General features: G+C 33.8%; 1 protein-coding gene across 1 annotated transcript; it reads left to right on the top strand.

The window, feature by feature from the left end:
- Positions 1 to 1465: 1465 nt before the first annotated feature.
- Positions 1466 to 10235, top strand: LOC11410964 (bystin). Its single transcript, XM_003612476.4, has 11 exons — positions 1466 to 1986; positions 4255 to 4369; positions 4440 to 4491; positions 4636 to 4963; positions 6016 to 6095; positions 6659 to 6706; positions 7475 to 7621; positions 8642 to 8714; positions 8793 to 8868; positions 9579 to 9667; positions 9906 to 10235. The coding sequence occupies exons 1-10, from the start codon at positions 1639 to 1641 to the stop codon at positions 9656 to 9658; spliced, it is 1347 nt and encodes a 448-aa protein (XP_003612524.2). The 5' UTR covers positions 1466 to 1638; the 3' UTR covers positions 9659 to 9667; positions 9906 to 10235.
- The last annotated feature ends 1881 nt before the right edge of the window (positions 10236 to 12116 follow it).

Here is a 12116-nt window from a genome sequence, read left to right as displayed (position 1 = left end):
ATTATATAATAATAAAAATTGTTACAAGGAAAATATAACAAAATAATAATAATAATTGTTACAAGAATAAGATAACCTAATAATAATAATAAGATTGTTACAAAAATAATATAATCTAATAATAATAAAAGTTGTTACAAGGTTAATATTGAGATTTGAAATTAATTTAAGGATAATTATGGCAATGCAATAAAATTTTAAAGAGATTTGCTCCCCTCCCCTCCCCTTCCCTTCCCTTCTAAAAATTGAACCAAACACTTCAAATTAAAAATCTCCCCTCCCCTTCCCTTCCCTCCCCTCCCCTCCAAAACTCTCGAACCAAACGGACCCTTAAAGTTGTTAGGTTAGCAACAACTTAACTAGAGCTGTCAAAATGGGCCGGGCCGTAAGGGCCGGCCCGAAAGCCCGAATAAAATGTAGGGCTTGGGCCGAATAATTGGAGCCCGAAATTGAAGAGGGCTTTTTAGCCCGGCCCGTAAAAGCTCTTGGCCCGTTAGGGCTCCGGACTGCCCGAAAGCCCGCAAAAAATACAACTTTTTATTTTATTTTTTGTGGTTTGTGTGTGTGAGAGACTGATACGGGCCCGGGCTGGCCCGTTAGCCCGGCATATTTATGTATGTTCCGTACTTAAAAGAATGGAAAATGGAAGAAAAAAATACGGGCCAGGGCCGGCCCGTTAGCCCGGGAGCCCGTATAGGGCCGGGCTCATTTTTTGCAGCCCATATTCAAACCGGGCTTTTTAGCCCGGCCCTTAAAAGCCCTTGGCCCGGCCGGGCCGGGGCGCCCGTTTTGACAGCTCTAAACTTAACCCTAAATTTTTGGCTCTAAAACTGCAGCATTAAATGTTGTTAGTGATAACCCTAGAAAATTCCCTCTAAAGCCAAATATTTGAATTTCAAAATGAATCCCAATAATTGAGGTAAAAAATCTGATGATAGGAATCAGAGAAAAATTCTCCTTATTTTCCTCCAATTTGTTTCCTCCGAATTACCACACTTTTTTTACATTGGAATTTAGTTTGTTTTAACATAACTATGTATATATAAATATATTTTCAAAATTTGGTACCTATTAGATACCCTCATACTCAAAAGTCTCGCTTAATATCACAATCTTAAGTGGGACTCACACTATTGCATTTTACTAATAGTGAATGTAGTACAACTCATAAGACCCGTGCAGTGCACGGGTGATCAATCTAGTATTAATATATTATGCATTATCCATACAAATTGAATTAAGATCAGGATGACATGTATTGTTAATTTGACTAGACGGTTAACAATGTCTGTTAAACACCAAGATGAAATTAAAAGAATTAGTACCTTATTTAAAAATTAAAATTAAAAAATAATTCGGCGTTGTAAAATTTTGTCGGGACCAAAATGATCTTCGCTCATTATTTATTTTTTGTGTGTTTTAAACAACAATTTATTAAAATATTCTTCAAAAAAAAAAAAAATATTAAACCCTAAAAACAAGTAAAAACTCAGCAGCTCTGCTCTTGTCAACTTAGAGCCGCACTGAACTCAACGCAGCCGGAGTCCTTCAGCCGCCGCCACAAATTATCGACCTAAACCTCTACAATACGAAACCCTAGTTTCTCCACCTTGAAGTAGAAGAACAGATTCATCATCAATGGCGAAGAAGAGAAAGGAAAGAATTCAAAACCCCGAACCCTTCATTCCAGATGGCACTGAATATGCCAAATCCAAGAAATCCTCCAAAGCTCCAAAGCGCCACCAGAAAGAAGGCGAGTTGATTGATTCTCACATCAGTTCAAAAATTATCAAGGAAGCTAAGCTTCAATTGAGAGAGGTTGAAGAGGAAGATGAAGCTGATGAACAAAATGTTACTAGAAACTCGTTTCGCGGTGTCGAAGAGGCTCCCAATGTTCCCATTGTTGCTGAGGATGATATTGATGGTGATATTGATGATTTTAGTGGGTTTGATGAAAATCAAAGCCATGTTGATGGTGAAGTTGCTGTGAGTCATGTTTTTTCTTTCATTCTTATTTTTTTGTAGTAGTTTGCGTTATGCTTGCATGAAAGTTTCGGTTTTTAGCTTCTATGAGGAATTAGTTTGGATAAATAGCTTAATTAAGCTTTTACAACAGCGTAATTGTTTATCACATACGTGCATATGTATCAGATGGAGATAGTTAGAGCACTGGTAAAACTATCAAAGGAAGACCTGAAAAACTATCGAAGAAACTAGTAGAGAAGATTTATTAATGAGTTGGACTGAAATATGGTTTATGTCTGATGGAACGTTATAGTGTAATTTGATCCATGTAACCGGCTCCGCTTAGTGGGAAATGGCTTGGTAGGCTTGGTTTTTGTTGTTTAAGTGCATATGTATAAACTATGGGCCTGTTTGAATTGACTTGTTTGAGCTTATTAAATAAGTGCGTATATATAAACTATGGGCCTGTTTGGATTAGCTTATTTGAGTTTATCTACTGACATAAGTTTTGTGATATTGTTTGGGAGAACTTATGAAAACAGCTTATGACATTTTTCATAAGCTTTTTCTAGCTTATTTTCATAAGTTCTCCAAAATAGTTTATGTAAACAACTCATCACATATACAAAAACAATTTAATTTAATTTTATCTTTTGCTATAGAAATAGCTTATATAGACTTATACATAAGTGCTTATCGTGATAACCACTTTTGCTTAAGTTGCAAATAAGCTGTTTATCCAAACATGGCCATAAAAGTGAGTAGCAGTTTTAAAATGTGATATTTTTGTTTCAAAAAAGTGTGATAATTTATGAGACGACTTTTTTGAAACAAAATTATCACATTTTAGAAGTTTACAAGTTCAAATGAGAAGCAGTTTTTTGTAGCTTCTCCAGAAAATCATTTTTTTAAATTCTTTTAATAGAAGTGAATTTTATTCAGGTAACACATAAAACAGCTTCATTTTTTTTTTTTTAACAACAACAACAACAACAACCAAGCCTTATCCCACAAAGTGGGGTCGGCTACATGGATCAAATGACGCCATAGTGTTCTATCATACACCAAATTTGGATCCAACTCATTGACCTCTAAATCCTTTCTAATGGTTTCTCTAATAGTTTTCCTAGGTCTTCCTCTACCTCTTTTAACTTGACTCCTCCATTTGTTCTACTCTTCTTACCATGGCATCTACAGGTCTTCTCTCTACATGCCCAATTCATCTAAGCCTATTTTCTACCAACTTTTCTACTATAGTCTATAGGTGCTAGCCCCACTCTCTCTCTAATGGTGTCATTCCTAATCCTATTCTGTCTAGTCTTACCACTCATCCAACGCAACATCCTCATCTCTGCTACACTTACTTGATTCTCATGTTGACTCTTCACCGCCCAACACTCCGTACCATACAACAACGTCGGTCGGACTGCTGTTCGATAGAACTTTCCTTTCAACTTAAGTGGTACTTTCTTATCGCACAAAACACCTAAGGCTCTTCTCCATTTCAACCACCCAGCTTGAATACGATGGCTTACATCTGCTTCTATTTCTCCGTCATTTTGTACGAAGGACCCAAGATATTTAAACCGTGTAACTTGGGGTATGATATGATTTCCAACTTTCACCTCCAAGGTAGACCTACTTCTCCTTCCACTGAAGTTACATTCCATATACTCCGTCTTTCTTCTACTCAAGCGAATCCATACGCTTCTAAGGCTTGCCTCCAGGTCTCTAGCCTACCGTTCACTTCCTCCCTCGACTCACCCACCAAGACTACATCATCTGCAAAAAGCATACATCTCGGTGCTAACTCTTGGATGTGTTCCGTCAATACATCCAAAACTAAAGTAAAAAGATAAGGACTTAGGGTTGACCCTTGGTGCTAACTCTTGTTTTTTTTTTTTTAACATATCACTTAAATTTAATCTCTAAATTATTGAATTCACTTGTTTCATATAGGCTATAAGTTATTTTCGTAAGGAACCAATCTAGGAGAGCTTATGAAAATGAATTGAAAACAACTTATGGACATGTCATAAGCTTTTAAAGTAAGCTCTCCCAAATAGTCTTACAAGTGCTTATGTTGGTAGATAATCTTAAATAAGTCAATCCAAACAGACTCCTAACACCTAAGTGCATTATCGTTCTTACATTTTGAAAGTGAAAAATTATTAGCAACGTGTATTTATATTTTCAAATGATTTTATAGTGAATTGAGTTTATTTTCTTCAACCCTTTTTGCTTACAGTAGTGACTTTGGTTGTTCTGTTTTGATTATTTGAAATTCAGGATATTACTCCGGAGGATGAGAGAATATTGGCATTATTCAATTCCAAGGACTCGGGTGGCCAGATAACACTTGCAGACACCATTGTTAAAAGATTAGCAGGACCTGTTGCTACAGGTAATAATATTAAACTGCACTTTGATTTGGGATCTGAATTTCGTTTGTTTATGAGTTGTTATGTGTGCAGAGAATCCACCAGTGCCTAAAATGGATGAAAAAATTCTTGACATATACAAAGGGTATTTACAATTTCCATTTCAAATTCTTTTTACGAATACGTAGATTAGATGAATGAATTCATTTCCTTCCATTTAGATACTTAGCTTGTTAATACGAGGTTTTCATATCATGCATAACTCCTTGTACCATCTTTCGTATCGCAGGGTTGCAGATCTTCTTAGCAGATATACAGTAGGCAAAATCCCCAAGGCATTTAAACACATCCCTTCGATGCAAAATTGGGAGGAGGTCTTATATCTTACTGAACCTCAAAAGTGGTCTCCAAATGCTTTGTTTCAAGCCACTAGGATTTTTGCTTCTAATTTCGGTGCAAAAAAGGCTGAGCGCTTCTACAAGCTTGTGTTGCTTCCAAGAGTGAGAGATGATATAAAAAAGAACCAACGGCTGCATTTTGCTTTATACCAAACACTGAAAAAGTCATTGTACAAACCTGCTGCTTTCTTTAAGGGGATATTATTTCCACTATGCGAGGTACATAATCATATCTTGGTTGTTTTTCACTTTTATGTTCCTAACTGATCATTGGTCAATATTTTATTAGGTTCTGTTTGTGATATTCTATTAATCCATCAATTGATGATAAAGACTCTGCTTTTCCATTGTAATACATACTTAAATTTTGAACATGTTAATAAATATCTTTCTGATGTTGGCAGTTTATGCAATGTAAAGTGGGACATCTTTCTGATGTTAATAAATTTGTGTATTTGGGTGTTGTGAAATTGATGTGAATGTCGCACATCTTCTAGAGACTAGAATGATTACCTGTGTTAAATTTTCTGTCATAATTATTGGAAAAAAGATGGAAGAACATCGTTGTAATAAGAAAACATAAATATAAATCCTGTTTGGAAAAGGTGAAATAACATGGGTGTGGAATGGTGAATGAACTAGAAAAAAGTCATTTTGGTTGTTTCAAATGATGCATTGTGAATTTCTCCTGTTTTTGCTCTTGTTGCCTTCTCTGTTTAGCTGATGTTGCAATTGTGTACATATTGTTTTTTATAATATTCCCCCACTTTGTTTTGGTTGCCTTCATGTAGTTGCTTTTACAATGACATTCATTTGGTGATATTTGGTCTGGTATTGTTTTTGCAAAGCATACGACCTCATATGTAATGTAGAATGACACATGTTATATTTCTATTTTATTTAAGAAATTAATAAATTAGAAGAAACACACTGCTTGTTGATAATCATAATTTGACTTTATTAATTGTTTGAGAAAACACTATTTTTATTACAATTTACATTACATAAGGGTCTTGCCAACTATTGCCCTAAAGGCATCGTTTAAGGATTCCAAACATCATAATTATTCATTGACATGGTTAAGTATATCTCTTCTCAATTTATTAAATACACAACATGCCATAAAATCTTCCTTTTTTGGACTTGTTAAACAATGCTCTTAAGACACTCATTGGCATTTGCCTTTACATAAACCATAAGTGGTCTAAACAAAACCTATAAATTAGCTTATTCATTTTCCTCTCTGGTTTGACTTTATTCTTTATGTACAGTCACGCACATGCACTCTCAGAGAAGCAGTCATTGTTGGAAGCATTATAGAGAAGTGTACTATTCCTCCACTCCATTCAAGGTATGTTAACTTGATCAATCATAACTTGATTTATTACAAATCGGATGCAAGGAAGCAGAGTTTGGTTTTCTTTTGTACAGTGCATTGATGCATGCCATAGTGATCAAGGATTGGTTTCTTAAACTTATTTTCAGAATAGATTGCATTTATTATTGTAGAATGGAATTAGAGATGAGTTTCTTTAATAAGCAGTGCAAATTTAGTTGATGACATCTCCTCATAATCATGATCTAGTAAAATTGTTTGTATCCTTTTTCATTGTCAATGTTGATTGTGCAATCTTGGATTTCCAGATTTTTTTCTCATAGCACCTCTAATAAAAAGGAAATATATATTTTTTGAATTATTTTTAATAGAAAATGCTCTGTTTTCTTGAACTATTTGGTTTCTTTATTTATCTTTTCCTCCATACATCAAGTACTAACATAGAAGCAAGACAAAATTTCATGGCAAATACTTACTGTACACCTTTCATGTAGTGATTGAAATTAAAAGCTTTAATTAGTTCTAGTTGGAATCATGTCCAATGTCTGACGCACCCTAACTTCTGGATGTTCATACAGTGTTGCCCTATTGAAGCTTGCTGGGATGGATTATTGTGGCACTACAAGGTATTTATCACTGTTGCCTTTTGTTCGATAATACAATCTACGAAATAGAATTGTGAATGGGGCTTTAACCATAGCTCTGATATCATGAAGTAAGAATTCAAATTTTAAAAACATTACTAAAATATATCTTCCACATAATGAATCATATTTTCACTGTTGTATATATAAAGATAGACAGATAAGTGTGGGCAATTCTTGTTTTATGATATCAGCAATTGATAATCATAGGCTTAATAAGTATGATTTATTCTTCAAAACATGCCTTTTTTTTTTTTTTTTGAAAAATTGTACCCTGATTGAATTTTATTCACTTTAAGCCCATACACTTACAAAATATAATGTTTTAAGTTTTCAGCAGGGACAAAAAGTACATGCTTTTACCCTAAAAGTAAACACAATTCAAGATTATACATAATTGTGGAGTTGGGTAGCTCAACTGGTTTGAGCTAAGGGATAAGGAGTTGGAGGTCCTGGCTTCAAACCCGGGCGAAGGAGAAAAAAATGATCTAAGAACTAATTACTAACATTTTCCATTCAAAAAAAAATATATAAAAATTATACAATAATTTAAAAAAAGATATTTTGAAGGACTAAATTTTAACAATATTGGTTATGACAGAAGAGGCTGATCTCACTACAACACATTATAATGAATTGATTAATATGTTTACTTGTCAGTTTAGAAAAAGAGAGCATCATATGTTTTCTCAAAAACTGATTTTTCATCTCTCAATATCAGATAGATACTAATTGTGATAATAATTTCAGCTATTTCATAAAGCTTTTTCTGGAGAAGAAATATGCATTGCCGTATCGTGTGGTTGATGCAGTTGTTGCGCATTTCATGAGATTTGAAAATGATACTAGAACAATGCCTGTTATATGGCACCAATCACTTCTTGCATTTGTGCAGAGGTCAGTAATTTACCATTTTCTGTAATTTTTTGTGCCCATATCCGTTTATTTTTTTATGGGATATCCAATAAAATGATGATTGATAAACAGAAAAATGCAACTCCAGTAATGAAGTTGAATGTTTTAATGAATTAGAAAAGGAAAAAAAAGTAAGTTTGGATAAAAAGAATCGGTGTTGTCAATAGCATACTATTGTAGTAGTGGTGTAGCAGAGTGTCCCCTAGCCACTATAGGATAATAGCAAATGTCACTGCTGCTATAACATTGTATCTCAATGATATAAAAATATTCCAAAAATCCTTTAAAATTTAATGATGTGGCGTTTTGTAATATTCTGTATTTAAAAAAACATCAGAATGGCATTTGGGCCTCTCCTCTCAGTGTCCCACTTTTGATGTCACTTATCACCCTTTCTCTAGTCAGTCACAGCTAGGGCATGGGTGGAGAGGAGAAGGGAATGTGTTTGGGCTAGAGCCTAGAGGTATTATTGTAAGAAGCTAGGTTGCATGTTTTATTCAGGAAAATCAGTTCTTAACAGAGAGTCGATTATCCCCAGAATTTTTTTTCTCTTGATTGTTACTGTAATCAAAGGAGGAGCCTTGGCGCAACGGTGAAGTTGTTGTCAAGTGACTGAAAGGTCATGGGTTCAAGTCCTAGAAACAACCTCGTGTGCAAAAATCAGGGTAAGGCTCGGTAAAATACACGGACCCCTTCCCAGACCATGTGTATGCAGGAGGTTTTTTAGTGCACCGGTCTGCCCCTTATTGTTTCTGTAACCATGCTGATTTAGAGTTGGAGGGACAATATTCCAAGAAAATATTATTTTCTTACACGTTCATCATATTATCTAATTCAATATCTACTGATCTTGCTTTTTTTTTTTTAAGGATCTATTGATCTTGCTTATAAAATATATATCTATTGATCTCATGTCCTTAAGCTGTCAAATGTTCTAGCTATGATTCATGTTCTTTTGGCTTTTGAATATTAAGCCTTTTCTGACTAAGCCTTCTGTTTCAGGTACAAAAATGAACTACAGAAGGAAGATAAGGAAAATTTAAAGCTTCTTCTGGAAAAGCAAAATCATATCTTGGTGAGAGCACAAGATCTGATAGACTGTTTTCTCATTTTGCATTTCTGGTTATGACTGATATTAATTTTCTTACTGCAGGTTACACCTGAAATAAGTAGAGAGCTAGACCACAGCCGTAACCGAGGTGAAAAGGAGGACGATCTTATGTCAAATTATATCCTTTTCTTTAATTTTTTGCCCTCCCTTTCCCTACTTCGCTTTAATAAGGTTAGATGTGTACTGTATGGCATTGCATGTTTAGTGTACCTTGAGTTAGGATCACGGCAGGCTTAAGGTGAAAAGTCCGAGATAAATTTAAGCTTCTTAATGTTGGGATTGCTAAAAACAAGAATTTAAATTATATCAATAATTAATATTTAGAATTCGGAAAGTCTTTTGATCACTACTCAAATATCTAGATGAGCATGAAATTATGCAATAATAAAACTCAGGACCCCTGCTCCTCTGTAGATTTTTTTTTTTTTGCTGCCTGCAATTCAGTCTTGGCAACATATTTTGGACAACCTTCCTTGCAGCATAAATTTCGAAGAAAAGATGCCGGATGCTACAGTAGTTGATATTTAATAAGAAGACTCTTGCATTATAAATGATACAAAATCATCTCTCCTTTTTATTTTTTCAATTTGAATTTCTACTAGTAAAGACAGATAATTTGAAGTAAGAAAATACATCTGAAAATTTCTATTGTTACTTCAATTGACATGTCTGTGTAGTGGTTATCCAATTTGATTGAAGGATTTTCTTGATCCAAACCAAATATCACTTTTAAAATATAGCATGTCTCTGATTCTTACTTATTTGGAACCAGCCACATTAAGAATGTGAGAAAATATGTTGCATACTCTTTCCTTGACTATTCATTACCCGCTCCAGTATCTGTGATAAACAAGACTATCAAAGAAGATAGATTCGACATTCCAGATGTACCAATGGAGTTGGACTAATTTATTGAGGTATGATTCTGATCTTGTCTTAGTGATAGTTCTTTCCTAGGTTTGACATATCTATCTTTTATCAAGAACAAGAATTCTTAAGATTATTAATTATAACTTTACCAATTACTATAATGTATTTAGACCAAAATACCCTTTTTAGTAGTGTTAATTTGTTGTTTAATCATTTTATTTGGCAGCTTCTTTCTTGTACTCTGCATGTTTTTCCAAGTCTTAAATGACTTGTTTTCTGTGGCAGGTTTTCCCCTTGGAGAAACTGTACACACCCTCATCTTCATGCTGACGATAGTCTCTCCACAATTTTGTACTCGGATGCGCGTGAATTACTGGATTTTCATGCTTATGTGTTTTTTCGATGATATTTCAACTACTGCATGTTTTGCTTGTTTCTAGGGTGATTGGACATTTTTTTTTACTAGGGTGATTGAACCTAAGGGGTATATTTATTTTCTAGAGTGATTGGAAACTGTATTACTATAGCTCATTTTGCTTCTTACATTATATATTTATGCACGCTATTCACATTTACTGTTTTTTAAAGGGATAAATAGATGAATTTCTTTTTAAAGCTACTGCTGTGTGAATGCTAGAATATTGGCTAAAGCATAAAGTCGAAAAACCATAACGAAACTGAAGTTTTGGACGTTGATATGGTACTTGAGGTAGACAAGGTGTTTTTATTTTTACGAACTTACTTGTGAAGAGTGTGTATCGTTTTAGAGTTGGTGCAAATATTGTTTAAAAAATTGAATCGAAGACTGAACTTGGAAAGACACATGTCATGGTTCAGTTAGTTCAATCAGAAAAGAATCGGATGATTAGTAAACTAAAATATACAAATTTGTTGAACCAGGCTCCAATTAAACTCTCATTTCGATTCTACCAAATTATTATTGGGATGAAATCAACTTGTAATTTGATCGATTCTTAGGATGGAATGTCTATTTGGTATGGTCTGATTTTTAAAACTTTGGTGCAAAGCTCAGGTTCTCAGACTTCCTTATAAACACAATATTTTTCAGTGTCTAATATTCTTTTTATTTTATTTTTTAAGATAATATTAAGTGTTCAATATTCTTGCTATTGCAGTGGATTGTTTCTCCTATTTCTGTTAATTGCTTTTATTTTAATGGGATGTGACTGTTTTTTAATTGAAAATCTAAATAAGAATGATAAAATAGTTTAAGTGAATGGGTAAATTGAAAAGCAAAAATTTAGTTCAAAAATTGCTAGTTAAAGGACTGATCCAAAAGTTCAAAGTAACCAACGGATCTTGTATCTCCTAACTTACTTTGGTTTTTTTTTTTTTTACCCTGTGTGGAATTTGTTTCTCCAACATAGTATTTTTGGTCCTTTAACTAGCAATTGTATCTACTACTCAACAATGGTTGAATCATTTATTCCCTAAAAAAAATAAAAAATGGTTGAATCATTTTAAAGAGTAAAGTGAGTAATATAAACTAATAAATTAATTAATGATTGAAAGTATGAGAATATGCATCATAAACCATGGATAATGTTAACATAAGTGGGATTGGTCCCCTCGGATTAGTCGATTCTTGGATCGGATACCGAGTTTTCAAAAAAAAATAAAAATCATAATATGATTTATGAATTTATTGGATACAAATTACAAAAAGCATTCCATTCCATTCCATATTCCCTGCATTGAAAGTGTGAAACATGAAAAACCAAAAAGTGGCAAACAATAATCCCCATGTTCTTCTTGGATGGGTATTATTCCCAACACACAATATAGCATATCAAAATGGAGACATAAAGTAGTGGTGACCTAGTGGGGATGACAATACTATAGGGCAGCTTCATGAACTTTTTGTTTGTTAGCAGATTAAAAGGAGTAGGAGCGGCAAAGGCAAGTTACTTTGGTGCGAGTTTCAAAAGGGGACAAAATAGATACAGCCGCTCCTAAAATCCAACTCAATATTCTCCACAGCTACAACTGAAAACAAACACTAGAAGAATGAAATTATTGCTCTTTTCTTGTTTTCATTGATCATTTGGTGGTCCTTACTTTCTCCTCTCAATTTGTGGTAAACATTCAAGGCGTTTATTTTTAAAGATAAAAATAACAATATATCTACAAATTAATTTGTAATTAGGATGTTTAGCCTCGTAGACAGACATACGCCTCAAGATATCTTCACGGTTTATGTTCTTCGTATTTACTATAAGACTGGTCGATGAGTCTTTATATGTAGTTGGACTGCCCATTTTAAAGTTCCGATCTTTTGACGTGTCAAGCGTGAATTAAAGTTTTATATTAGATAAAATGTATGTTTGTTTCTTAGGTTCTTAAAAGTATGTTAGTTTCTACAGCAACGAAAGAAATAAGTTAGAGAATGTGTTATTTCTAAAAAAATATATGTAACGTGACTTATATATAAATTCTCACCGAGTCACACTATCTTGTTTTGTCATAGCATATACC

This window comes from Medicago truncatula, chromosome 5, assembly GCF_003473485.1.
Source record: "Medicago truncatula cultivar Jemalong A17 chromosome 5, MtrunA17r5.0-ANR, whole genome shotgun sequence".
Taxonomy (NCBI): Eukaryota; Viridiplantae; Streptophyta; class Magnoliopsida; order Fabales; family Fabaceae; genus Medicago; species Medicago truncatula.
The sequence above is the reverse complement of the archived record's forward strand: the minus strand, read 5'-3'. Positions and strand labels throughout refer to the sequence as shown.